Genomic DNA, 24,717 nt, shown 5'->3' with positions numbered 1-24,717 from the left:
AACTACTGGTGTAGCTTTCTTTAATGTAACATCACATACTTAATCACTCAATTTGTGATTGGTTTTTCAGGTTAATGATGTAGGGTAGGAAATCAAGAGTTTAATAAAACTTATTACTATATAAATATTTATCTTGGTAATTGACTGTGGTAAAAATACACACATGCCAAGCATGCGTTTATAATCCTGAAGGCATGCTTGGATTAATAAGTATTTTTGTATTATATTTGGTTAACATATGCTTAGTATATACAATATAGTTGTTTGTACGTACTGGCTGCTATTGGAAAATTTAAAATATTTTGGAATATATATATAAATCTCTGAATTAGAAATTTTGTATTAATGATATTCGAATGCAGAGAAAGTTTAAATTCAGTTCGAAGATTTATGATGGTTTCCTTCACACATAGGATTATTTTTAAGTTTGATATTTGAAATCAGGTACACACCATATTATTGTCTTAGTTTTCCATATGGGACCTTATCAATACACTCTAATAATTAGTCAAGATATTTACTTTGCATATAATTCGTATTTGTGTCTGATTTTATTTAAAGCAAAAGTCAAACTTTCTTGCCTACCAGTTTATACTTCTCTGAGCAAAATGCTATTGCATTTTGAATATGAATTTATGTATTTAGTAACTAATAAAAAAGTTTTGTATAAATTTTGCTCAAAAAGATGACCTAGCCCTGGCCAGTTTGGCTCAGTGGATGGAGCATCGGCCTGCGGACTGAAAGGTCCCAGGTTCGATTCTGGTCAAGGGCATGTACCTTGGTTGCGGGCACATCCCCAGTGGGAGGTGTGCAGGAGGCAGCTAATTAATGTTTCTCTCTCATCGATGTTTCTAGCTCTCTATCCTTCTCTCTTCCTCTCTATAAAAAATCAATAAAATATATATTTTTAAAAAAAGATGACCTATATGGGTAGTAGTTGACTTAATTTATTATTAATTGTGTTTCATTTTATAGAGGACTACTGAGCCAAGCCAGGCTGTATGCCATTGCTGCTGAAAAAAAGAATTATCTTCAAGAGGAGTCCACTTCTCAAAGAAGGAGTGCCAGTCAGTTTGATTGGGCTCTCATGAGATTAGATAATTCTGTCCGAAGAACTGGCCGCATCCCAAAGTCACTTCTACAAAAAGTCTTTGATAATACCTGTCACTCAGGTATTTCAAACTTTTCTGTTTAAAAAGTTGGACTTTTAATAAGTACTTGTTGGTGGGCAAGCTCTTTGATACTTTTATTTGTGATTTCTAGTGATCATGATTTTATTTTATTTGTTATCTTTCTGTCTTTCCAGCTCATCAGGGCAAACTTTTGAGTAACTAAGACATTTTGTTTCAGGTGTTTTTTTCAAAATCAAATAAAAATTGCCCTTTTGCTTTTCACAGTTTATAAAAGAGTTACTTTTAGTAGTAAATTTTCTTGGAAGGTATTAGTTTTTCTTATTTTCCCTTGTTTAGTGTCAGCTTTACCTAAAATAATCACAAATGACAGATTTCCAGGAACACTGTTAATCATTTCTCTTTTATTATTTCCCTTTCACTTTCACTTAGCTATTAAAATTTATTTGAATCACTTATGCAACTTGATAATTTGATGGAAGCTTGTAAGCCCTCTACTTCCCTATCCCCTCACACACACACAAAAAGCCCACATGCAAACACACATAATTTTATTTGTAGTTTCAGAGCATTTACCAGCTTACCTAAAGCCCGTCCATGAATTTGTCACATTAAGAAGCTACAGAATTTAATGAAGAGGGATACCAAAGAAGTGTCAGTTATAATTAATGTGCATTTGAATAATGTTTTTCATTTTCTCTTTTTTGATTTATTCAGAATTGTACAACTATCACCACAATTTCAGAACATTTCTATCACCCCAAAAAGAAACCTCCATACCCCCATCAGCTCCTAAACCTTCCCATCTCTTCCAGTCCTAAGAAACCACTAGTGTACTCTCTGTTCATATAGATACCATATGTTATTCTGGATACTTTATATAAATGGAATCAAACAATTAGTAGTATATTTTTGTTTTTGTTTTAAAGTCACCTTTCAGGGACATTTTGATAAAGGACATGGATAAAGGGAGAAGAAAGTTGATATTATTCTGTAACTATTTATAAACCTAAAATTGATATCCATGGGTTTTAATTGTACTACTTTGTGTTATTTCATAAGATACTGAGAAACAGCCTTTGAATTGCAGTAAGCACTGCTTATAAATTAGGTTCCTTGTATTCTATAGTCTTTCAAATTACAGATTCATAACCTTAGCTGCCTTAAGAAAGCAGACTAATTTTTAAAATCTTAGAACATTTAGTAACATTGTAAATTATACTTGTGGATTAGGATAGGATTTTTCCAATTTACGGGTAGTCTTTAATATTATCTTTAGGGAGGCAAGAGAGTTTTGAATATTTTTAGATTTCAGTTTAAGATTTGATATTTATCTATATGATATTGATTCTATGTTAAATGTTACCCATTAATCTTTTTTCATAGGTTGCCCAGGTGGTAATCATGCCTTGCTTCTGCTGCGCAGCTGTGGTTCTCTCCTGCCTGAACTAAAACTCTCAGAGAGGACAGAATTAGCTCATAGGATATGGGACAAACTTCAGGAATTGGGTATGATTATTTGAATATGTGGTGTGTATAAAAGGTGCAGATATTTTTTTCCTTTAGTTAAAAAATAATTTCTTTAGCCCTAGCTGGTTTGGCTCAATGGATAGAGCGTTGGCCTGCAGACTGAAAGGTCCCAGGTTCGATTCCAGCCAAGGGCACATGCCTGGGTTGCAGGCTCGATCCCCAGTAGGGGGCGTGTAGGAGGCAGCCGATCAATGATTGTCTCTCATCATTGATGTTTCTATCTCTCTCTCTCTCTCCCTTCCTCTCTAAAATCAATAAAATATATTAAAAACAATAATTTCTTTAAATAAACTATAATTTAATTTTATACAAGGGCTACTTGATTCACAAATTTTTTACAATATGATTTATTCGGTGAGTTATAGTGACATCTAGGGGCATTAAGAATAAAATATTTTTTCATATCAAGTTTTACTTTAATGGTAAGCTAAAAAGCAAAATAACAAAATACAAAGGACTTAGGTCTGTCAAAAGTTATAAATGCATATACCATTTCACTAAGCAGTTTCATTTGTTTGAATTTAGATACAGATATACTCTCATTTACAGAAGGATATTCTTCATTGTAGCTTGTTTGTAATAGTAAGAAATTTGAACCAATTTTAATGTCCCTCAGTAGGAGATTGATTAAATAAATTATGGAGTGTCCATAAAATGGAATATTGTGCAACTGTTAAAAGGATTTCTTCATATACTAATGGGTATTTTTAAAAATATAATTAAAAATTAAGATGCAGAATAGTGTGTATACTGTGCTGCCATTTTGAAGAAAAATGTTTATATGTTTATATTCATACAAAACAGTTTAAACTTTGAACTGTGAACATAGTACTTATTCCAAAAAAAGTAGCTTAAAAGACCATTTGATAAAACCCAATGTTCATTTCTGATGTAAAAAATATTTAAAGAATAGATGGGTGTTTCTTTAACATGTTAAAATCTAAAGCCAACAACTAATAAATATCATGTATAATGGCAATGAAATAAGATGTGAAACAATACTGTAAATTACTGTTTTTTAGGTGATGTGCTTGTTTGCCTATAAATTCCAGAAAATTAACTTACAATAAAATAGTTGGAAATATTAAATGGTCAAGAATCCATAACTTTTCATAGTTAGAAACTAAAATAGATAAAAGTATTCAAGTGTAGTAACAAATATATAAAATATCTAGGACTATCCTTCAAGTGATGTGTAGCACTTATATAAACTATAGAATAAAGACAGAGCTTCCCCTGAGAGTTTTGAATTAATCTAGAATTAATTTTGATGACAGGTTCATTTTTTTAAGTTTTTAAAAGTGGATATGAAATAAATATATTTTAGAATGGAGAAGAGTTTTCTAAGTGTAAATGCAACAGAAAAGTGAAAATAAAGAATTGACCATAAAAACTAGAAATATCTATATGTCAATAAGTCGCATACTTTATAAAAAACACGTTGAACTGGGAGAAATATTTGAAAAAAGTTATGTGCTAAAATACAAAAAAGCCCTTGCATAGTCATAATGTTATCACCTCAATAGAAAGATAGACACATTACTTTCTAGTGTAATTGTTCACAAACATGTCTTTCCTCTATATCCTATTTGAGAGTGGAATCCATAACATCTTTGTTTTCCTCTTTGCCAGGACCATCATGCTTTCTTTGTGCATATTACACTTAATAAAAAATAAGTGTTTAGTTACTATATGGTAACCTTGTTGCATAATCAAAAAGCAGATGTTGAATTGCACATGGTTTTGTTTAAGTATTATAGTGGTTAAGAGATTGCACTTTCAAGGCAGACCACCTATGTTCAAATTTATAATCACTTAATAACCATGTGGCTTTGGACAAGTAAAAGTCAGTTTTCTTCATCTATAAGGTGGGGATGATAATAATGCTTGCCTCAAAGCTATTGTGAACAGTAACTGAGCCTTTATAAGCGGAGAACTTAGCACAGTGTCTGAAACAGTAAAGCACTTTACATGTCTATGTATTAAGATAAAAAATATTGCCCTGGCTGGTGAGGCTCAGTTGTTTGGGCATCATCCTGAGCACCGAAAGGTTGGGGGTTCAATTCCCAGTCAGGGCACGTGCCCAGGTTTTGGGCTCAATAGAGCCTCAGTCCCTGGTATTGGGCGTGCAGGAGGCAGCAGATCAATGTTTGCTCTCACATTGATGTTTCTCTCTTCCTCTCCCTCTCCCTTCCTCTCTCTCTAAAAAAAATCAATATAAAATAATATTTTAAAAAATTCCCCAAATATTAATTTAACAGAATAGGTCTCTGTTCCCTTGAATCTCAAGCTGATAGCAGACACTGACCATAGGCTTACGTAGCCACAGGCAGGTGAATAAAAAGATATTTAATTCTTGAAAATTTAGTAAAACATGTTAATACTGGATTGATCTGATCACCATGATGTGATGAGTGGGTATAGTAAGTCTGAGTGGTAACCTTAATTAATGCGGCCTTAGGCAAGATAGTTGCAGAAAGAAAACAAAGGTCATTTGAATACAGGTAATTAATAAAAGCAGAATAGAAATGGTGTTCAGCAACTGGGTATGGAGTGGAATTGGAATCTTCAAAGTCTTTGAGTAGCCTAGTTAGTAAAGTAAGCGAATTGCCAGCATAGTCCTACCTGTATAAACAGCTATAGTCACAATCCATCCATCTCAGTGTCTGTAATGTGACAAGGACTGCTTTATGTAGAAAGATCTTTCAGTCACTTTAAATACAAGGGAATTGTCAGCATTTTCTAACAGGAAGGGAATACTATGCTTCATAAGTAAGAGACCTAATATCTGAATAGGCAGTTACTTGTAACTATAGTAATTCAGTAATTACTGTCTTGCAAGTTTAGCTTGCTCTATCTGTTCTGACAGGCTTTCTATATAAGTGGGTCTAAGTTTGGGGTGAAATACTTAAGTGATCATTTACTCTTTTTGTTTGTTAAGTACACGTTTTCATTGTGATAAAGAATATGATTTTAAGCGCTTTTCTAAAAATCTGATTTAAATTTCACTTGTAGGTACTGTGTATGATGTAAGTCACTATAATGCTTTACTTAAAGTCTACCTTCAAAATGAACATAAATTTTCACCAACTGACTTTTTGGCAAAAATGGAGGAAGCAAACATTCAACCAAATCGTGTAGGTAGCTGTTATTATAAATGTTTGTTGTCACATCCACTCTTCTTTTTTTCTTTACTAGAAATGTTATTTTAAAAATATTAACTGGCCCATTTCATTACCAGGTAACATACCAGAGGTTGATTGCTGCTTATTGTAATGTGGGAGATATTGAAGGTGCCAGGTATGGAACTCTATAAAAGTATGTATAAACAAACAAATATTTAAGTCTTCTAAACCTAGAATATTTCACTCTCTTTTTTGAGTTTCTTTTTAATAAGGGAAATTATTTCAGAAGTATTCTAATCTAGCATATGTGGTAATATGACTTATGTAACAGGTGAAAGATAAGTAACAATTGTTATTTTAATTAAAAATTTAATTTATTGAAGCAGAGGTTTAAAATTGTTGAGACATAAAGCTAGCTTTACTTTATTTAAATTATTTCCTAAAGGAAATGTTCTTATCTACTTAAATCGTATTCATTTATAAAACTTAACTTGTCTCACAGGTTCATATAAAATCAGTTGTAACATTTCTCTGTGTAAAATGTATTACTACTTTTGGATAGAGGGTTTAGGAAATAAGGGATATATTGAAATGTACAATCTTATTAAACTTTATGCTTTTTAAAGGTTAATTAGTAGCATAGAAGAAACAATGAGATTTTTTAAAATTACTATTTTTAGCAAGAGTACTTCAAGACTATTGATATAATTTCAAGGAATGGGGTTTTGTGTGTATGTGTTATAGAAAGTGTTTTTGATGTATAATTCCAAGGAGTATTTTTATTTCATTTTTTATTGCAGCAAGATTCTTGGATTTATGAAAACTAAGGATCTTCCAGTCACAGAGGCAGTATTCAGTGCCCTTGTTACAGGGCATGCAAGAGCTGGGTATGTTCAATCTAAAGTTTTGTTCTCAGGCGAGGTTTAAATTATAGAAAAATAGTGTAGAAAATCTTAAACCATGTTTATCAACCTCCTCAAAAAAAAGTTTGAGCATGTGAGATAGAACCTGCACATTTAAAAAATACCTTATTTTTAAATTTATCAGTTTCACAAAACTTTTATTTGAAAATGCTCAGTCTTAAAAATTGGGCCTGATCAAAAGTAACTGACTTTGTAAAGTTTTTTAATTGATCTGCTAGTGCCCTGAAAAATATTTTTTTGGTGTGAAGAATAATTTACTAAAAAGGTAAATTTGAATCGTAACACATTTAGTGAAAGAATACACATTCTTTAATGTCTATGTAGTTATTATACAGTTCGGTTTCTCTTTTGTAAAAATTGCCTGTAAAAATTTGGGATGTTTATGATCTTTATTTCTAAAACCTTTAACCAGTTTAATATGTATTTTCCTTTTCTGATGTTACCATGCTTTTAATTTTGATAAGTATAGATATACATTTGCGATTGAATGATATATTACATTTGGCGGTATTATGGTAAGCTGTTTTATTTTCTTTGAATTAACTTACAGAGATATGAAGAATGCAGAAAATATTCTCACAGTGATGAAAGAGGCTGGAATTGAGCCTGGTCCAGACACATATCTAGCCTTATTGAATGTGTATGCTGAGAAGGGTGACATTGACCATGTTAAGCAGGTATGGCTTATTGTATAAATAAACATACTTTAAAATCATTTTTATAAACTTATAGCAGAAGAATATAGTTTATATCTGTTTTTAAAGGTATCTCTTGAAAATAATAGTATTTATAGGAGAATTCCTATAGTTTGGTACCTTGGTGTTGAAGCAGAATATTTCTGTTTTATAAAAGAAGTCCCAAATCTTTAGATGATATATGTTCCTAATTAAAATTTTTGTATTTTAATATATTTAGCTTTAATTTAAAAATACTGCTTTCTGACTTATTCTTCTAATTTCTGGAACTATCTATAGACTCTGGAGAAGGTGGAGAAGTCCGATCTTTACCTTATGGACCGTGATTTATTGCAAATTATCTTTAGCTTCAGTAAAGCTGGGTATCCTCAGTATGTCTCAGAAATTTTGGACAAAATTGCATATGAAAGAAGATATATTCCAGGTAGTTTTATAAATTTTACTTTCATGATTTTTGTAATCATCTAAATTACCGTTTTTACATGATGAAAGGGGCATTCTTTAACAATAGGGAGGTTGTGATAGATGAACATAGGACTCAAAGTCAGCTTAATAAACTAAAAAACTTGAGTTAATGGATACATTGGAATGTTTTGATGTGGAAGTGTTCCATTATTATTTAGGATATTTTAAAGGATAGTATTATATCCTTTTGGTATTTGTAGTTCATAAGTTTGTCTTTCATATTGGTTAAAGTGTAAAAGTATTATTCAGTTCGGTAACAAAGGATGTCTTTGTTTTCTTTCCAGATGCAATGAACCTTATTTTACTTTTAGTCACTGAAAAATTGGAAGATACAGCATTGCAAGTTTTATTAGCATGTCCTTTATCAAAGGAAGATGGTCTGAATGACTTTGGCAGTTTCTTTTTACGGCACTGTGTGACTATGAATACGGTATTCTGTCCATTTTTACCTTGTAGACAATATAATAGGTAGTAAAATGAGATTTTTAAAAAGTATAAGGACCTGCCGAAACCAATTTGGCTCAGTGGATGGAGCGTCGGCCTGTGGACTGAAGGGTCCCGGGTTCGATTCCAGTCAAGGGCATGTACCTTGGTTGGGGGCACATCCCCGGTGGGGGGTGTGCAGGAGGCAGCTGATCGATGTTTCTAGCTCTCTATCCTTCTCCCTTCCTCTCTGTAAAAAAATCAATAAAAACATATTTAAAAAAAATAAGTATAAGGACCTGTTATGAGATTAGACCAAACATAAATACTATGAAAACTTTGTTTTTGTTTTGTAAGATGACGGATAAAAAGAGGATGAGAGGTTCAGACTTTTCAACCCAAAAGTGTTAGAGTATTTGCAGAAAATCAGAGGGAGCTAATGTGTTCTTTTTTCCCCCCTAGCCTGCAGAGAAGCTGAAAGACTACTGTAAGAAGTTAAAGGAAGCCAAGCTGCATGGATCTCCTTTGCAGTTCACACTGCAGTGTGCTTTACTAGCCAATAAAACTGGTACTATATTTTCATAGCTAAAACCAACATAAATAAGTTTTTCTGAGGTAGCTTTGTAATATTTAATGGTATCTCTTTCAGATTTGGCAAAAGCTCTAATGAAGGCTCTGCAGGAAGAAGATTTTCCTATCAGAACTCATTATTTCTGGCCATTGCTAGTTGGACATCAGAAGGAGAAAAATGTTCAAGGTTAGGTTTTGCCTTTTACAGATTTATAATGGTTCAGAGATCCAGTGTAACAGTTTCTATACACATCTAATTGAATTCTATGGGAAAGCATACTTAACTCCTGAGTATGAGATCTGAGAAAATTGAGTTGATTTAAATCATAGTAAAATATCATCAGCGTTTAAAAAGCCAAATGGTAATGTATTTCTTTCATCTTAATTACATTGATTTTATTTATTAATTCATCTCTGGTTTTGATATTCAAACTTGTGAGTATAGTTTTAATAAATAGTTCATTATTTTTATGTTTTTCTAAGACTCTAGTTTTTTATTTTATATATAGAGTTTGAAATAAGTTTGCCTAGCCTTATTGAAGATAAAGTTATATATAATTAAGCCATTTTCTTTGTGGACCAGTCTGTTTTCTCCTTAACTGAGCTGAGTTACAATAATAAATAAGAAAGACAGAAAAACTTTTATTGCACAATGAGTGCTCATGACCTGACAGCCTGCTGATTGAAGGGCAGAAATGTTCAGTCTTTCAGGTCCTTAAGTACATTTAAGCACTTATCATACTTTTTTCTTGTACACATGGGATGTCTATAGGATATGAATAAGAATTGAACAAATATTAAATTTTAGAGTACAGTATCTAATTCTTTGGTTTGCATTATTGGTAATTCAGAAAGAGTAGTATCATAAAAAGATGCTTTTAACGGAAGTACTTCCCCCTTGGGGAAACAAAAAATGGTCTTTTTCATTTTATCTCGAAGTGTAATGTGCTTAGAATGAAATGCAGAGTTGTTAGTATGACATTGGGTGACAAACAGAACGCACAAACAACAAAAAAGTGCTTTTAGCAGACTTTCATATTGCAATTTTATTTTAAATATATAGCTGTCTTCTGGCTTAAAGGAAATAGTGAAACAAGTATTCCCTAATTGTTTCTGGCTATAAAAGTCTCTAAATCCTTTTTAGAAAAATCTTTGGAAAACAATATGCTAGTTGATTAACTCTTTGCATAGCCTCCAATTCTGAAAGCTTGAAGAAGTAATCTTTAATCCATATTTTTGAACCACAGAAAGTTTACATTGTTCCATGAAAATGTGTGGGCATGTAAGTATTGTCCACCTTTCCACAGATATGAAAATATTTTTGGGACCCCTGTTTAAATGTTTGTTTCTTCATCAGGTAAATTTGCTTTCTTCAACCATAGCCCTGTATCTAGTCTTGAATTGGATATCATGTTTTCACTACTTAGTACTTACAAAAGAATTCAGGTAATTTTTTCTGTAGATATAGCTCAAACTAGTAGAAAAGTGGGCTTTTTGTCTTGAATCTCTTTTCTAAGAACCTTAGAATTTAGGTTTATGAGGTGTCTTATTGAAAGCTCAAATTATATTGATGAAGGAACTGAGAGCCACAGAAAGATTCAGTGAGTGACCTTAAGTTCCACATCTAGCTGTCAGTAGTGCTGGGATTACCTGTGAGGATTTCTGCCCTCCTATTTTAAATACTCTTTTTTTGATACCATAACACCTCCATACTAAATGTTTGTAAACATGCTGAATTTATTTTATGAAAATTTTTAGCTATTGATTAAAAATTAGATACTGATTTTTGCATTAAGGACATTTAAAAAAGTGTTACCAAGTTTTTTAATCAGTGAAAGTCTTTTAAAAAATTAATTTGTCTTCAAGTTACAGTTGACATGCAATATATTAGTTTCAGGTATATCAACATAATGTTTAGACATTTATATATCTTACAAAGTGATCATCTTTGTGAGTACCCATTTGATACCATACATAGCTATTACAATATTATTTTATTCCCTGTGCTGTACTTTACATCCCTGTAACTATTTTTATAACTGGCAATTTGTACTTCTTAATCTCTTTCACCTTTTTCACCCATTCCCCAACCTCCCAGAGTCAGTGAAGGTTTTATCTGGAAAAATAGAAAAGCTGAGAAAGGTAACTTGAGAGTATAAGATATTGTCAGTTGTTTTACAGTTTTTAAAAACTAGTTTCTCCTTTGCAGGAGATTCAGAAATGTAGTAAAGTAATATATTCTACAATCTTCCTTCATGTAACAGGGGAATGGCAGTATGTAGTCTCTAGTTTCTTTAGTGTTAGGTGAGCAACTAACATTCTTATTACTGCAATGATTTTGTTCTTTGTCCATGGAAAGTCACATATAAAAGAAGAAAATAATGGCTATAGTGATGGAGGATGTAGAGGAATGTTTCCTGTGGAATAAATAAAACCATTCAGGATAAGAAAGATATTTAGGGACAAATCAAATTGCACCAAGAGTTTTCAACAATAGGGTGATCAAATTTTATTGAATTCTGGAATTTTTCTGGCTGCGAATTTAGCCATGACCAGCCACTAAGACAGACTTAAAATGACTACCTCGTTGTTCATCTTATTAGTATATTTCTTTGTGGCACAAATGGAAAAGTCATCACTTAGAACTTTAGCAAGTTGGCCTGAATAAGAGAAAATAACCCAGAATGACTAAGGATCTACATCTCTTGGTATATTTAGAAACTATAAAAATAAAAATAAAGGCAGGGTAAAATATAAGGAAGAGCCGATGAGAAAGCCTAAATGCCAGTTGACTGAAGTGTTTGAATAGAGAGTATTTTTAAAAAGTAAGAAATTGGGTCCTAATAAAGTGAGTGCTCTGATTAGAGTCTAAAATCAAGTAAATGGTCATAGTTGGTGAAAGTTGATCAGGTAAACCATTTATATTTCCCAAAAATTTGAATTCTTTTAGCTGATGCCCAAACCGGCCAGGGCTATTTTAATTCTTTTAAATTTTTTTTGGTGGAAACTTTCCTCTAGATTCATAAACTTTCTTATGACGATATTTGAAATTTTTTATTAGACTATTTAGTCTTAGTTTAGATTTTCTAAGTTCACAGAGCTTTGGGATCCGTGTTAGGATTATTTTAATCTTTTTAAAAAAGAAATATGAATTGTATTTTTTAGCAGGATGTAGGTATGTCAGATCAGTCACCTTTTGTCTCCTTACTGATAAATGTTTCTTCCCATCTGACTATACTGTTATTTAAAAAAATTCCTCACTTGGGGACATGCCGAGAGAGAGAGAGAGAGAGAGAGAGAGAGAGAGGTGAGAGTGAAACAGTCAGTTGTATGTGCCCCAACTGGGGATCAAACCTGTAATCTTTTGGTATATGGGACGATGCTGAGTGAGCCACACCAGCCAGAGCCTGACTATATTACTGAAGTGAATATTTTTGGTATACTTCCTGAGAATGCCTGAGGGAGTGACTGAACTTATCTGAGGGAGTGACTGAACCCAGATCTTATTAAACCTATTTTAGTTTTGGTTAGAAAAAACATATGTTATAAATGCTAGTAACACAGGTCATCTAGTAAGCAGAATATACTCTTCCTCCTGATAAATGTTATTGGGGGGGAAAAAAAAGAATTAAGAGAATAAGAGGTATTTGAGGTGTAGATGATTGGGTGAAGTGTTTTGTACAGAATAAAGTTATCAGTATGTTGGCCATTTTCACACATTAGAAAATCAATTATATGGTTACTTTATGCTACATTTATTCTACATAATATCTAAGGAAATTTAAAAAATTCTTATAGTGTTTTAAAACAGGAGAAAATTAAATCATTGTTACTATTAACATTTATTTAATATTTTTAGGGTTTCACACATTGTTTTCTTTTAATTTCTATGACTACCCTAAGAGGTAAGTAGGGAGCATTATTATAATCTTTTCTATATTACAGAATTTCACTTATCTTATTTCCCAGTTCTGTTGTTTTTCTGCTTTCTTTTTTAGGCAAACAAAATGCTGAGTACTCTTCATTGTGATTCAGAAGCTGAATGAACTAAACTTTCTGATCTTTTGTTAATTTATTCCAAGTTCTTCATCTCTGTACTTTTAAATTTTATCTTATAGGTATAGTTAAAGTCCTCAAAGAAATGCATGAAATGGGAGTAAATCCTGATCAGGAGACATACGTAAATTATGTGTTTCCATCCTTTGATAGTGTAAAGTCAGTTCGTGCTGTATTGCAGGTGAGTTCAAATACGATTTAATTTCATAATTGAAGAGAATGTCTTGCCTCCCTAATGTTTTGTGTGACTAAAAAGAAAAAAGTCATTAAGCTGAGCACTAAAAATTGTCGTGTTTGTATGCAGTTTTCTAAAGTTTTGTAAAAATATTGGTAAAACTAAAAAAAACTTAAAGCATCATTTTTGTGTGTTGAATGACAATATGCCAATATCAGAAAGTATTTAAATAAAACATTATTTGCTCCTTAATCCCACTATGTAATGCCGCTATATTTCATTTTTTGAATATTACTTTTCACTTCTGTATGAATTTTCATAATACACTCAGTATATTTACTATTCTGCTTTTTAAAAATAATCTTTTGTTTGACTCCAAAGCATTATTTTCCTAACCAATGCGTCCTGTCTCCATGAGAATAGGGAAGGCCTTTATGAAGAAATTGACTTTTGGATCAGCAAGGGTTGCACTTTCCATATTTTCCATTTTCAAAACAAAGTGCTACATACAATTAGGGACAACATGGCAGAGCACCAAATACTTTAATAAGAAATATTTTGTTCAAAATATCTGGTTCCTAGGTGGTTATTCACATAATGCCTTGACTTTTTTAATATTAGAGCATTCTTTCCTTTCTTTGAAGTAATTACATAATTACAACCTCCTAAAAGGTAGAGTTTAGGTCTTGAGTGTCTCTACCTCTCTACTCTGAGTTCTTAGCAGGGTATTTTGAGCCTGTATATATTTTATTGTTAAAGAAATATATTAAAAAAGTAATTTCCTACATATTCTTATTTCCATAAATCTCCTTTTTTTTTTTAACTTGGCACCTTTCCATTATAGTATGTAACTCCACCAATTATTTCTTATGCCTGCGTGCTGTGTTATTGTATGGATATACCATAATTTATTTTTATTCATTGCTTATTATTGATTGGGTAGTTTTTAATATTGTGCTATTATACTGTGACTTAGAACGTATATTTGAGCTAATTTTTGGCTTCTGTACTTAAATTATTAAACAAATGATGATGTTAGGAAAAGTGAAAACCATTTGGAGATAAGTTAGATTTTATTTTTACCTCACTAACTGCCCCAAATGTCATTTTAGATTAGTGCATTCAATTTTCATTTTATTTTAAATTAGAGAATTGTTCTAAATGTTATCAATAGTAAATTTTTCCTAGAAGGAAGGCATTCTAAGGGTAATAAATTATCTGAATTTGAAGATAAGCATTTAATTTGGAATGTTGGAACTGTTGCTAAAGTTCAGTTATTTGATTTACATATTGTTCTAGAAACGAAGGATTATCAGAATATGGTGGTATAAATAAATGGGAAAACATGAAATTTGAATAGCATATCAAAATGTTTTTAGCTAAGGCATAATATTAAAATGTGCTTTATCCCTAGGAAAATGGATGTCCATTTGACAATAATATAATTTCTCAAGCTGAATTGAGAAGTGAAGCAATAAATGGGAACTTAGACTATGTTTTATCATTTTGTAAGTATGCAACGTTAGCAGTAAACTTGATAGGTGTGGTTTTAGTTACTAATGAAAGCATACAGGATAGTTATTGCCCTCAATGCCTACCTTAGTGTAGTTCAAGGTAATTTCCTTGAAAGAAAGGAAGTTTTTATGTTTTAAGTCAGACTGATAAGACAGTTTATGATATAATCTTGTGGATAATATGGATGCAATTTTAAAGTTAAAAGAACCTAGAGATAACATGGTGGTAGGTAAAACTGGGGACCCAGAAGACTTGGGTTTTATTTATAGGACCTGGAATAAGTCTCTTTACCTTTCTTTGCTTCAGTTTCATGAAATGGGGACAGTATTACCTATCTATGTATCTACTTTGTGGAAGTTGTGACAATCATAATGAGATACTGTGCCTGAAACTGTTTGTTAAACTAACTTCTGGTTTAGCTGTAAGTTACATAAAGCCAGTCCTCATTAACAAAAGCACAGCAAATTTTTACTAAATTCTTTTAAATGCAAAGGTGCTTTACAATGTTCATCATGTTAATAAAATTACCTCCATTGATAGATAACGAAAGGCAAAGAGAAGTTAAATGACTTGCCCAAAGTTAGTGATTTGGCTAGAACCAAGATTTTCTATCTTCAACCTCATTTTTTTCACCATAGTACATTTTAAAGTCTTCATTTTTTAACATATTTATGATGTTACTTGGGAGTTTTTCAGATCTTGTAAAGAAGATATTGTTTAAAAATAAAACACAAACTTTAATTTCTAACCCCTAGTATGTTAAAAGTTAAGCTCCAATTAATTTTCAAATCTATATATATTCAATTTTATAGGTGGAAGCTTTGTAAAAAACAGATAAATAGTATATATTATCTGTATATATGTTATTTAAAATAGTTCATAATATTGTAAGGAAAAGACAAAATATTCAGTGTGAAAATTAGTGACTGATAAAGGGATAGTTATTTGAGTTGAAGGTTGTGTATTAATGCTGGCTGCTGTCTGAGTGTATTGATTTTGCCTTCCACTGTATGTAATATATAGATTTTCCATTGTGACTAGATGAAAACAGAGAAACATTAGCAGAGGAATCTAGGCACATACATGAGAGCTGCCATTACTCGTTTTCATACCATCCATTACACTTCATTGTCAACCTCTTGATTTTTCAGACTTGTTTGTTGCTAAGGAAACTAGATGTTTTTTTGTCAGCAGCCTTCAACTTGCTAAGATGTTTCTGCTCGCCTTTTTAACAAATAAAAACTTGACAATGTTTTGTAAAATACTAATTTGAATAGTATAAAAATAAAATTTTAAGAGATTGTTTATTAAATTTGAAAAGAAATTCTGGGAACTTTAAGACTAGAGTATTTCAATTCACTCCTGTCAGTGCCTCCTCTCTTTTGATTTGCAGGTCTCTGGAGTTCAGTTAATTCTGTAATTGCTGGTAATCACTATTGGTAGCTCCTAGGTCTGCACGTTTGGTTACCATATCACAACGATGGCTTATCTAGATGGGTTTGTGGAGTAGTAGGAAACATTTTCCCACTTGTGTTTGTAAGCATGGAAAATTAATTTATCAAGCAAATTAAAGGTCGCTGAAAGACTTTATTTCCTTGAGTGACTAAATCTATATATATAAAAGCCTAATATGCAAAGTGCCCCGTTGGGAGTTTGACTGACCGGGAGTTCGATCGCTTGCTATACGTGCGCTGACCACCAGGGTGGAATAAAGGGAGGCCCCGGTTGGTGGCCGGCAGACGCTAGGGACCCTACCCATGCACGAATTGTGTGCACTGGGCCTCTAGTATTGTATAAAAAACCCTGAGAAACTAATGCTCCTTGGTGAAGGGATATAACAGGTAGTCTAAAACAATTCTCCTTATGTGTGTGGGTTAAATTTTTATTCACATTTAGGAGAGATGAGTAAATAATGTTACAATCTACTGTGACTTTTCCCATGAGGTTTTTTTTTTTTAAGTTAACCAGGTAATAATATCTTAATCTTCATATAAACCGTGTTTACTAATTGTCTTCATTATTTGCTTCCACTATGAGTTCCTCTATAATTCAATTCATCTTGGATCATTCAGTACCCAAATTACATGTTTACTGAAAAGATTAAGTTAATTATTTACAACATGGCACCACTTTTTAAAAATAAATATCCTGAGTATATTTCCCATTGATTTGTGGAAAGAGTGAGAGAGAGAGATTGAGAGAAAAACACTGAAGTGAGAGAAATATATTGACTGGTTGTCTCCTGCATGCACCCCAACTGGGGGTAAGGAGCAAACCGAGGTACATGCCCTTGATTGGGAATCAATCCCTCGTCCCTCCGGTTCGAGGGCTGATGTTCTAACCACTTAGCAACCAGACAGGGCTAACAGGATACCATTTTATTTTACTTTTATTTATTTATTTTACATGCCACCATTTTAATGCAGTGACAGGGAAAATATATTCAGGAGATAACCTACTGTGATTCCATCCCTTGCTTCTTAAGGCCTGATTCTAATACTAAGGCCAATAAGGCTTACAATGTCAGTACTGAAACATACAAGGATGCAGACTGTTAAAAGACAAAATGAGTAGTAGAGCAAACAAATGTCCAGAAAAGTGAAAGATCAATATAAATCAACTAGAGGCCAGTGCACGAAATTCATGCAGGGTCCGTAGCAGCTGCCAGCTGGGGCCTCCCTTCCCTGGCTGCTGGCTGCCGGCCGGGGCCTTCCTTCATTCCGTGCCGCTTTCTGGTCAGCGCATGACATAGCAAGCAATCGAACTCCCAGTAGGTCAAACTCCTGGTAGGTCAAACTCCCGAGGGGACACTTTGCATATTAGGCTTTTATATATGTAGATTATGTAAAAAGTAAAGGCCTATTTTATTATGACTTCAGGTTGTTACTCTTTCATGAAAGCTTGTCATTGATCATAGTGGAAAATAGAATGAGAAAGTGTGAATGGTTTAATAGAACCCAATCCCATTCCGAGGAAAGTTTTCCTCCTCATCTGCTGTCTTTAAAGGACAGGGGTACCATAAGGTATTTACATTCTGTCCCTTTGTAGTGCCACACTGCCCCTTAATATGCAGCCTCAGGATTTGTACCAGGCTGACTCTGAGTATGCTGGTAGATTAGTTATTGTCATATATATGAAGTAATATGAATAAGTTTATTAGTTATATATGTACACGTAAAAACTAAGTAAAAGTGTTTCAAATGGATAGTTTACATTGTATTATATTGAATATAGTATATAATACTGCAATATCTAGTAACTAATTATATATGAAAGTATTTCCATTTTAAAAATAAAATTTCTGAAATGAGTATTAAAAGGTATTAGTATAAAAGTGTTTCCAAATAAGTTGATAATTTAAGTTTTTGTCTTTGATCTCAGATTTAATGATGGCAATTTTCTTTTGCAGTGGAATCAAATACATTGCCTTTCTCACTTACTTCTGTGAGAGGCTCCCTAATTCTAGGCTTTAGGAGGTAAGATGATCACCTTATATGTCCTTTACCTGAATACAGTCTGATTTCTACTGTCTTTTTGACCTACTATATAAGAAAAGACAGATATTATTCCAAATCTTCCAATGTCCTAGTTACCTGAAATAATCTTAAATCTATTTGATTCTTTCTACTAAGAAGTTGAATTGAGTTTATGCAGCCATTTATACCATATTTTCCAAGAAATACACACCAATTTGGTAAAGGTCTTGTTTTATTGAAGAAAGCACTATTTGAGTTATGGTGAATTGGAGTTATAGACAAATTTATATGTATGTTTGATTTGTACTTTGAATATTTAATTACTCCTCTGTGTGCTCAGGGAATGTTAATGACCTTTTTCTTCCCACTTTTTTTTTTTTAAACATCCTTCCTATCTAATAAAAGAGTAATATGCAAATTGACCATCACTTGAACACACAAGATGGCTGCCCCTATGTGGACACAAGTTGGCCACCACAAGATGGCCAGCAGGGGAGGGCAGTTGGGAGGGACCAGGCCTGCAAGGGAAGGCAGTTGGGGCAATCAGGCCGGCAGAGGAGGGAAGTTGGGGGCGACTGGGCCTGCAGGGAAGGGCAGTTGGGGGGGACCCAGGCCTACAGGGGAGAGTAGTTGGGACCAGGTCTGCAGGGGAGGGCAGTTAGGGGTGACCAGGCCTACAGGGGAGGGCAGTTAGGGGTGACCAGGCCTACAGGGGAGGGCAGTTAGGGACAAACAGGCTGGCAGAGGAGCAGTTAGGCATCAATCAGGCTGGCAGGCGAGTGGTTTGGGGGTGATCAGGCAGGCAGGCAGAAGTGGTTAGGGGCAATCAGGAAGGCAGGCAGGTGAGCAGTTGGGAGCCAGCAGTCCTGGATTGTGAGAGGGCAGTCAGACATCCCTCGAGGGGTCCCAAATTGGAGAGGGTGCAGGCTGGGCTGAGGGACACCCCCCTCGCCGTGCACGAATTTCGTGCACCGGGCCTCTAGTTTAAACATAAAGAAAAATGGAAAGAATAATAAAGGAAGCATCCACATACCCCCTTTATATAGATTTACCATTTGTTGATATTTTGCAGTATTTACTTTTTTTATGTACTCTTATAACTTGCTTTCTTATATACTCTTTCTCAGTATTTACTTGCTTTTTTTATATACTCTTTCTCAATATTTACTTGCTTTTTTTATATACTCTTTCTCAATATTTACTTGCTTTCTTATATACTCTTTAGATATAGACATATGTATAGCTATGTATATGCACATTGAGGTGGGGCAAACTTGTACATACACTGTTACTTCTTTTTTGCTGAACCACTTGAAGTTGTAGACATACAGATAATACTGGATCCTTCAGCTCACAACTCTTAAAAATAGGTCATTTGTATAATCACAATACCAATATCACTCCAAAAAATTAATAATGCTATAATATCACCATATTTAGATTGTCATAGTTCTGTTTTACCTTTTTTTTTTTTTTTTGGTGCTGAAACCTGGCTGTCATATTATTTTTTATTGAGGATTTGATTAATGTCATGCATTGCATTTGATTGCTATCTTTATATTCTCTTAATTTAGAATAGTTCCCTTGACTTTTTTGTCTTTTATGACACTGACTTTTTTTTTTAAGAGTCCAGGCTACTTTATCTGTAGAATGTACCTGCCACATTTCTGTCTGAATTTTTTTTCTCATGATCAGACTCAGATTGAACATTTTTAGCTAGAATACTTCATCTACACTAATAAGAGTAAGATGCAAATTGACCATACCTTCATGACGTCCACTATCCAGTCAGGAGTGAGTATGCAAATTAACCCACCAAAGACCAGGTTAATTTGCATAAGCAGGCGCCTGAGCTGCCAGGGGCAGGGCAGGTGCCAGCAGCCAGGGGAAGGAAGGCCCATTCTTGCACGAATCTTTGTGCATTGGTCCTCTAGTAGGTGATAAGGATTTCTTATTGTCTCAAGAGTTATAATGTCAGGTGTCAAATAATGGTGCCATTAACTAAGTTTGAACACTTGGTTATGGGGGTGGTTTCCCTATGTCTCCTCTGCAAAGGAACCTTACCCACTTTGTAATTGGTAAGAAGTCTGGGGTAATACTTTGAGACAATTTGTCTATCCTATTTCCTAGCAGCTTTCACTCTGGTTTTAGCAGCCATTGGTAATCCTTGTTGAATCAATTGTTAACAGTGGGATTGCAAAAGGATGAGTATTTGACATTCCTAATAGAGTCCAAATTAACTACCTACAACTCCTGTGAGTATTAGCACATAACAGATTGACTTAATTACTCTGTATCAAAAATAATTATTCCTGATTGTCAGAAATGTTAGAATTTATAGAACATTAAATGAGATATCGTAGTCACTTGAGCTAATTCTAAGGGAAACTTGAGTATGCATTTCAGTGTTGGAATGCGATTTTGGGGATACTTAGCTACCTTTAATATAATCTGCCTTCTGGTGGTAGGTCCAGGGTCTATGAGGCAATAGTTCCAGCATGTGTTCTGTAACCTGTTTTGGCCAAGATTAATTTTTTATACTATCCAACAATAATTTTGAAAAACCAACAATATTTTCTTCATATCTTTTGAAAGTAGTAGTTAAGAGGTAAGTTAGTATTTCTGTAAGTTGATATGCTCAAGAAATGGTCACTGATTACCAATCAAGTGCAATGCCTTCCTAAAATTTTCCAATTTATAGATTAAATTGTCTAACCTATGTAGGCAAAGACACCTGTAAAAACTATTTAAATTCAGAACTGCTTAGGTAAGGTGAGCTTATTCAAGATTATTAGGGAATTTTTACTTTTAACCTTTTTTTTTAAGGCTATTTTTGAGAGTATATTTTAAAGGGCATTTAGATCTAACTGATAAAGTTAGCAAATTCTTATGTCAAATCAAGGGCAAGAAAAAGTTTAGTATGAATAAGACTTTCTTTTCTCCCAACAGTAATGCTAGCTGAACAAAGTTCAAATGAGAAATGGGACAGTATACTATATATATAAATATTACTGAAAGCCACCATTAGAAATATTGAGTCACTTCTAGGAGACAATGTGTCACTGAAGCTAGGTCACAACTTAGCTGGGAGTATTACATTTCAAAAAGAGAAATGCTTCAGAATTTCCTTGGAGGCATTTAGGTCTTCATAGTCCACGAGAAAGAGCTCTGTGATCTAAGGAGGGATTTCTGACCCATTGGCAACAGTCTGAACCTGGCAGGTGGGAGTCTACTGTTGAAGTGGGGCTGCTTTTCAAAAATATGTTGGGGGAAAAAATCAGGTTTCTGTTGCTAGTCCTATTGAAGTCACCAAGTTAAATGCCATTAAATCCTCAGTTTTCTCCTACCCACTCACAGCCCTGCGAAGCTTATAGTAAGAGACTATTAAATAGATGTACTGAATGTATTGACAAAGGGATTTTAATATTTGATTCAGCATCAAATGAAGTAGAAGGTTACATTAATGCCAAGATAATGGATTGTAATGACATTGATTATGTCTGCTACCTTTTGCACACCCCCTACTGGGGATCAAGCCCGCAACCCAGACATGTGTCCTGACCGGGAATTGAACTGGCCACCTCATGGTGCACAGACTCAACCAACTGAGCCACACTGGCCAGGGCAAAATAGCTTATTGATTGATGTTGAGAGTTAGAATAGAGATGTAAAATTTAGACAAGAGTTGGTATGTGTTTATTTTTTATTTTTCTAGAATTTTTAAACATTCACAAATGGCAAACTCCCAAGTCCCCATCAACCAGCTTCAGCAGTTAAGATTCTGGCAATCTTGTTTCATCTATTCCTTTTTCAACCCACCTCCATCCCCACACCCCCTTTTTTTCTGGACTGTTTAAATTATATACTTATTAGTCTATCTATAAATACTTTACATTTCAGATTTATTTTATTTTATTATATTTTATTGATTTTTTTATAGAGAGGAAGGGAGAGGGAGAGTTAGAAACATCAATGAGAGAGAAACATCAACTAGCTGCCTCAGAATTTATTTTAAATAAAAATAACCACTGTAGTGTTATCATACCTGACAAACTTAACAGTAATTGAGGAAAAAAAAATTCATCGAATTCTCAAAGGGGTACATGATACAGAAAAGGTGACAAACTGCAAGTCTTGCCACTTAATATTGTACACTTGTGGACATTGGCCTCCTCAAAAACTCTGATATTTCTACTCTCTCCCCAGCCATTCCTTAAATGTGATAGACCTCTACAGGTTAAGACTCCTTGGAATTAAAGCTGTTCCTAACCTAACCAAAAAAAGATGCTTAATTTTTTATCAGTATAGGTTTTTATTTTATCTTCATATCTTGATTTCTCGCTCTTCTTTCACTTACTGTTTGGAAAAAAGATCTTTTCTGGCATATGGAAATGTCAGGTAGTCAGAGGAGGCTGCTCTGTAATCAGTGGAGGGGTGGGTGAGATGAAAACTCCTGTGATATTTGAGAGGTTGTTTCCTGCTACAGCTTAGGGTTACAATTTTTATTTAGGTCAGTTTATCATTTCTGTTAACTGATGTCTCATTCCATCTTTTTTTTTTTTTCAAAACCATTTCTTAATGTGCTTCATAAGGAAGAGGGTTCTAGAGGGGCATGGAACATGTATTTGTTTTTTATTTTGAAATATATTATAATTATGATATATAAATTATATTTACATTGCAAAATTACAATTAAAACACATAGTCTTAAGGTAGATTATATATTTGAATTAAATATGCAAAGCTTACAAACTACGTTTACAAAACTTAGAAGTAGTATAAGATCAAACAGGCAAAATTTGGATAAGCTGTTCTTTTTGCTTTCTTTGAAATAATTTCAAATTTACATAAAGTTACAAGAATAGTATAGTGAACTCTTGCATACTCCATTTATTAACATTTAACATTTTGACACATTATCATTATTCATTCCCTCCGTCTGTCAGTCTGTTTATACACATACTAGTATACACATAGATACAGAAAATTTATTTTTTCGCAACTGTTTGGGCTTAGGTTGCACATATATCATGACCCTTATATGTCAGTATGTAATTCCACAGAAAAAGGTTATTCTGTTATACAACTACAGCACAATTAGCAAATTCAGGAAACAATATTGATTGAATATTTTTGTCTAATATAGTTTATGTGTCAGTTTTATCAATTATTTTCTTTTTTGTATTTCCCCACCTCCCCGCTGTACAGAATCCAGTTCAGGGATGAATGTTGTCTTTTTAATTTTCTCTAACCTGAAACAGTTCTTCAGCCTTTGTCTTTTATGACGTTAACATTTTTGGAGAATATAGGCCAGTTATTTTATAGAATGTTCCTCATTGATGGTTCCCCATGATTAGCTTCAGGTTACACATCCTGCCTGAAATGCCACAGGAGTGATGTTTCCTTGGGGAATTAAATCTAAAAACACACATTGTCCATCAGCATCTCATTAGTGATGTTAATTTTTATCACCAGGTGAAGATGTTTGATTTCTCCATTATATGGCTACTATCTTTACCATTACAAGTAATAAGCAGTCTGTGGGCAAACACTTAGAGAACATGAAAATGTTTTGCTCCATTCAACTCCCTAAAATTTTAGGGATGGTACTTAATGATTCTTACCCAAACTAACTTGTATTTTGAGGGTTCAAAGTCAGTGAGAGTCAACCTTTCTAAATTACCTTCTCCTGAAAATTCAACTTGGTTTTGGAAACATTTATTTACCTATTTGTTTTAAGCCTTTGATCTGTATGCATTACATATAATAACTGGTAGTTCGCTTTAACTTAAAATGTTTTTTAAACCGCTGAGTTTATTTTCAATCCTTTGCTGCCCTCTGCAGGTCTATGAATATAAATCTTTGGAGTAAGGTAAGTACTTCTAATACAGCAAATCTTAAGGTGATGTATAAAAAGCTATTAAGAGCAAGAGTTATGCTATACACATATGTGATACATTATTATAAGTTAGTGAGTTTAGAATCTTGAATTTAGTAGTTTTAAAACTGCCTTCCTGGATCATGAAATTTATTATTGAAGCAATCCATTTCCTAAATTCTTCATAAGGTTTTTAATTTTTCCAAAGGACAACTATAAACATTATTGCATTGATATTTGACCATACAGATTTAATAATTAATTTTAAAATATGCATTCAGATATATTTGTATGTGTATATATGTGTGAATGACATAAAGACCAATTTTAAACTTGTCTTTTTAAGAGGTTAACTGCTTTTATGCAGGAAGTACAATTATCCTTATGTTGAATTGCAAGAAATATTTGTATCTTAATAAAATCAGAATGTGCATTGTTAATTTGATTTTCAAAATCAAATTATTTTAAATATTTTTTTAAACCTAAATTTTACTCAGTTTTGTTTTTAGTATTATGCTGCTATTCAAACTGTATAGTCAGTTATAATATATGGTGGAGATAGTTACATTTGTAAGGAATCTTTACACTAGAAAGGTTTTTTTATTGGTTTATTCATTATTCAGTGTGTCTATGTTCAAAATTTGGTATTAAATGTCGCTGTCTTATTTAATGTATGGCTACAACTTCTGATAGAATGTATTGTCTATCTTCTATATGTCTGTGTTGGTTGAAAACAGTTTGTAGGTGATGATTGTT

The 24,717-nt window shown here is 33.2% G+C and overlaps 1 protein-coding gene across 1 annotated transcript in view; it reads left to right on the top strand.

The window, feature by feature from the left end:
• The window catches only part of LRPPRC (leucine rich pentatricopeptide repeat containing), an 88,726-nt gene that overhangs the window by 11,723 nt on the left and 52,286 nt on the right, over positions 1–24,717 (top strand). Inside the window, exons 2-15 of the mRNA XM_028140007.2 lie at positions 976–1,172; positions 2,517–2,639; positions 5,676–5,797; positions 5,902–5,960; positions 6,586–6,672; positions 7,259–7,385; positions 7,683–7,827; positions 8,153–8,298; positions 8,754–8,859; positions 8,941–9,048; positions 12,980–13,098; positions 14,507–14,600; positions 18,017–18,083; positions 23,928–23,955. Coding sequence (XP_027995808.2) covers positions 976–1,172; positions 2,517–2,639; positions 5,676–5,797; positions 5,902–5,960; positions 6,586–6,672; positions 7,259–7,385; positions 7,683–7,827; positions 8,153–8,298; positions 8,754–8,859; positions 8,941–9,048; positions 12,980–13,098; positions 14,507–14,600; positions 18,017–18,083; positions 23,928–23,955 — 1,528 coding nt within the window. The remainder of the gene's footprint in view (positions 1–975; positions 1,173–2,516; positions 2,640–5,675; positions 5,798–5,901; positions 5,961–6,585; positions 6,673–7,258; positions 7,386–7,682; positions 7,828–8,152; positions 8,299–8,753; positions 8,860–8,940; positions 9,049–12,979; positions 13,099–14,506; positions 14,601–18,016; positions 18,084–23,927; positions 23,956–24,717) is intronic.

This window comes from Eptesicus fuscus, chromosome 16 (genome assembly GCF_027574615.1).
Source record: "Eptesicus fuscus isolate TK198812 chromosome 16, DD_ASM_mEF_20220401, whole genome shotgun sequence".
Classification (NCBI taxonomy): domain Eukaryota; kingdom Metazoa; phylum Chordata; class Mammalia; order Chiroptera; family Vespertilionidae; genus Eptesicus; species Eptesicus fuscus.
This window is presented reverse-complemented; position numbering and strand designations above follow the sequence as displayed.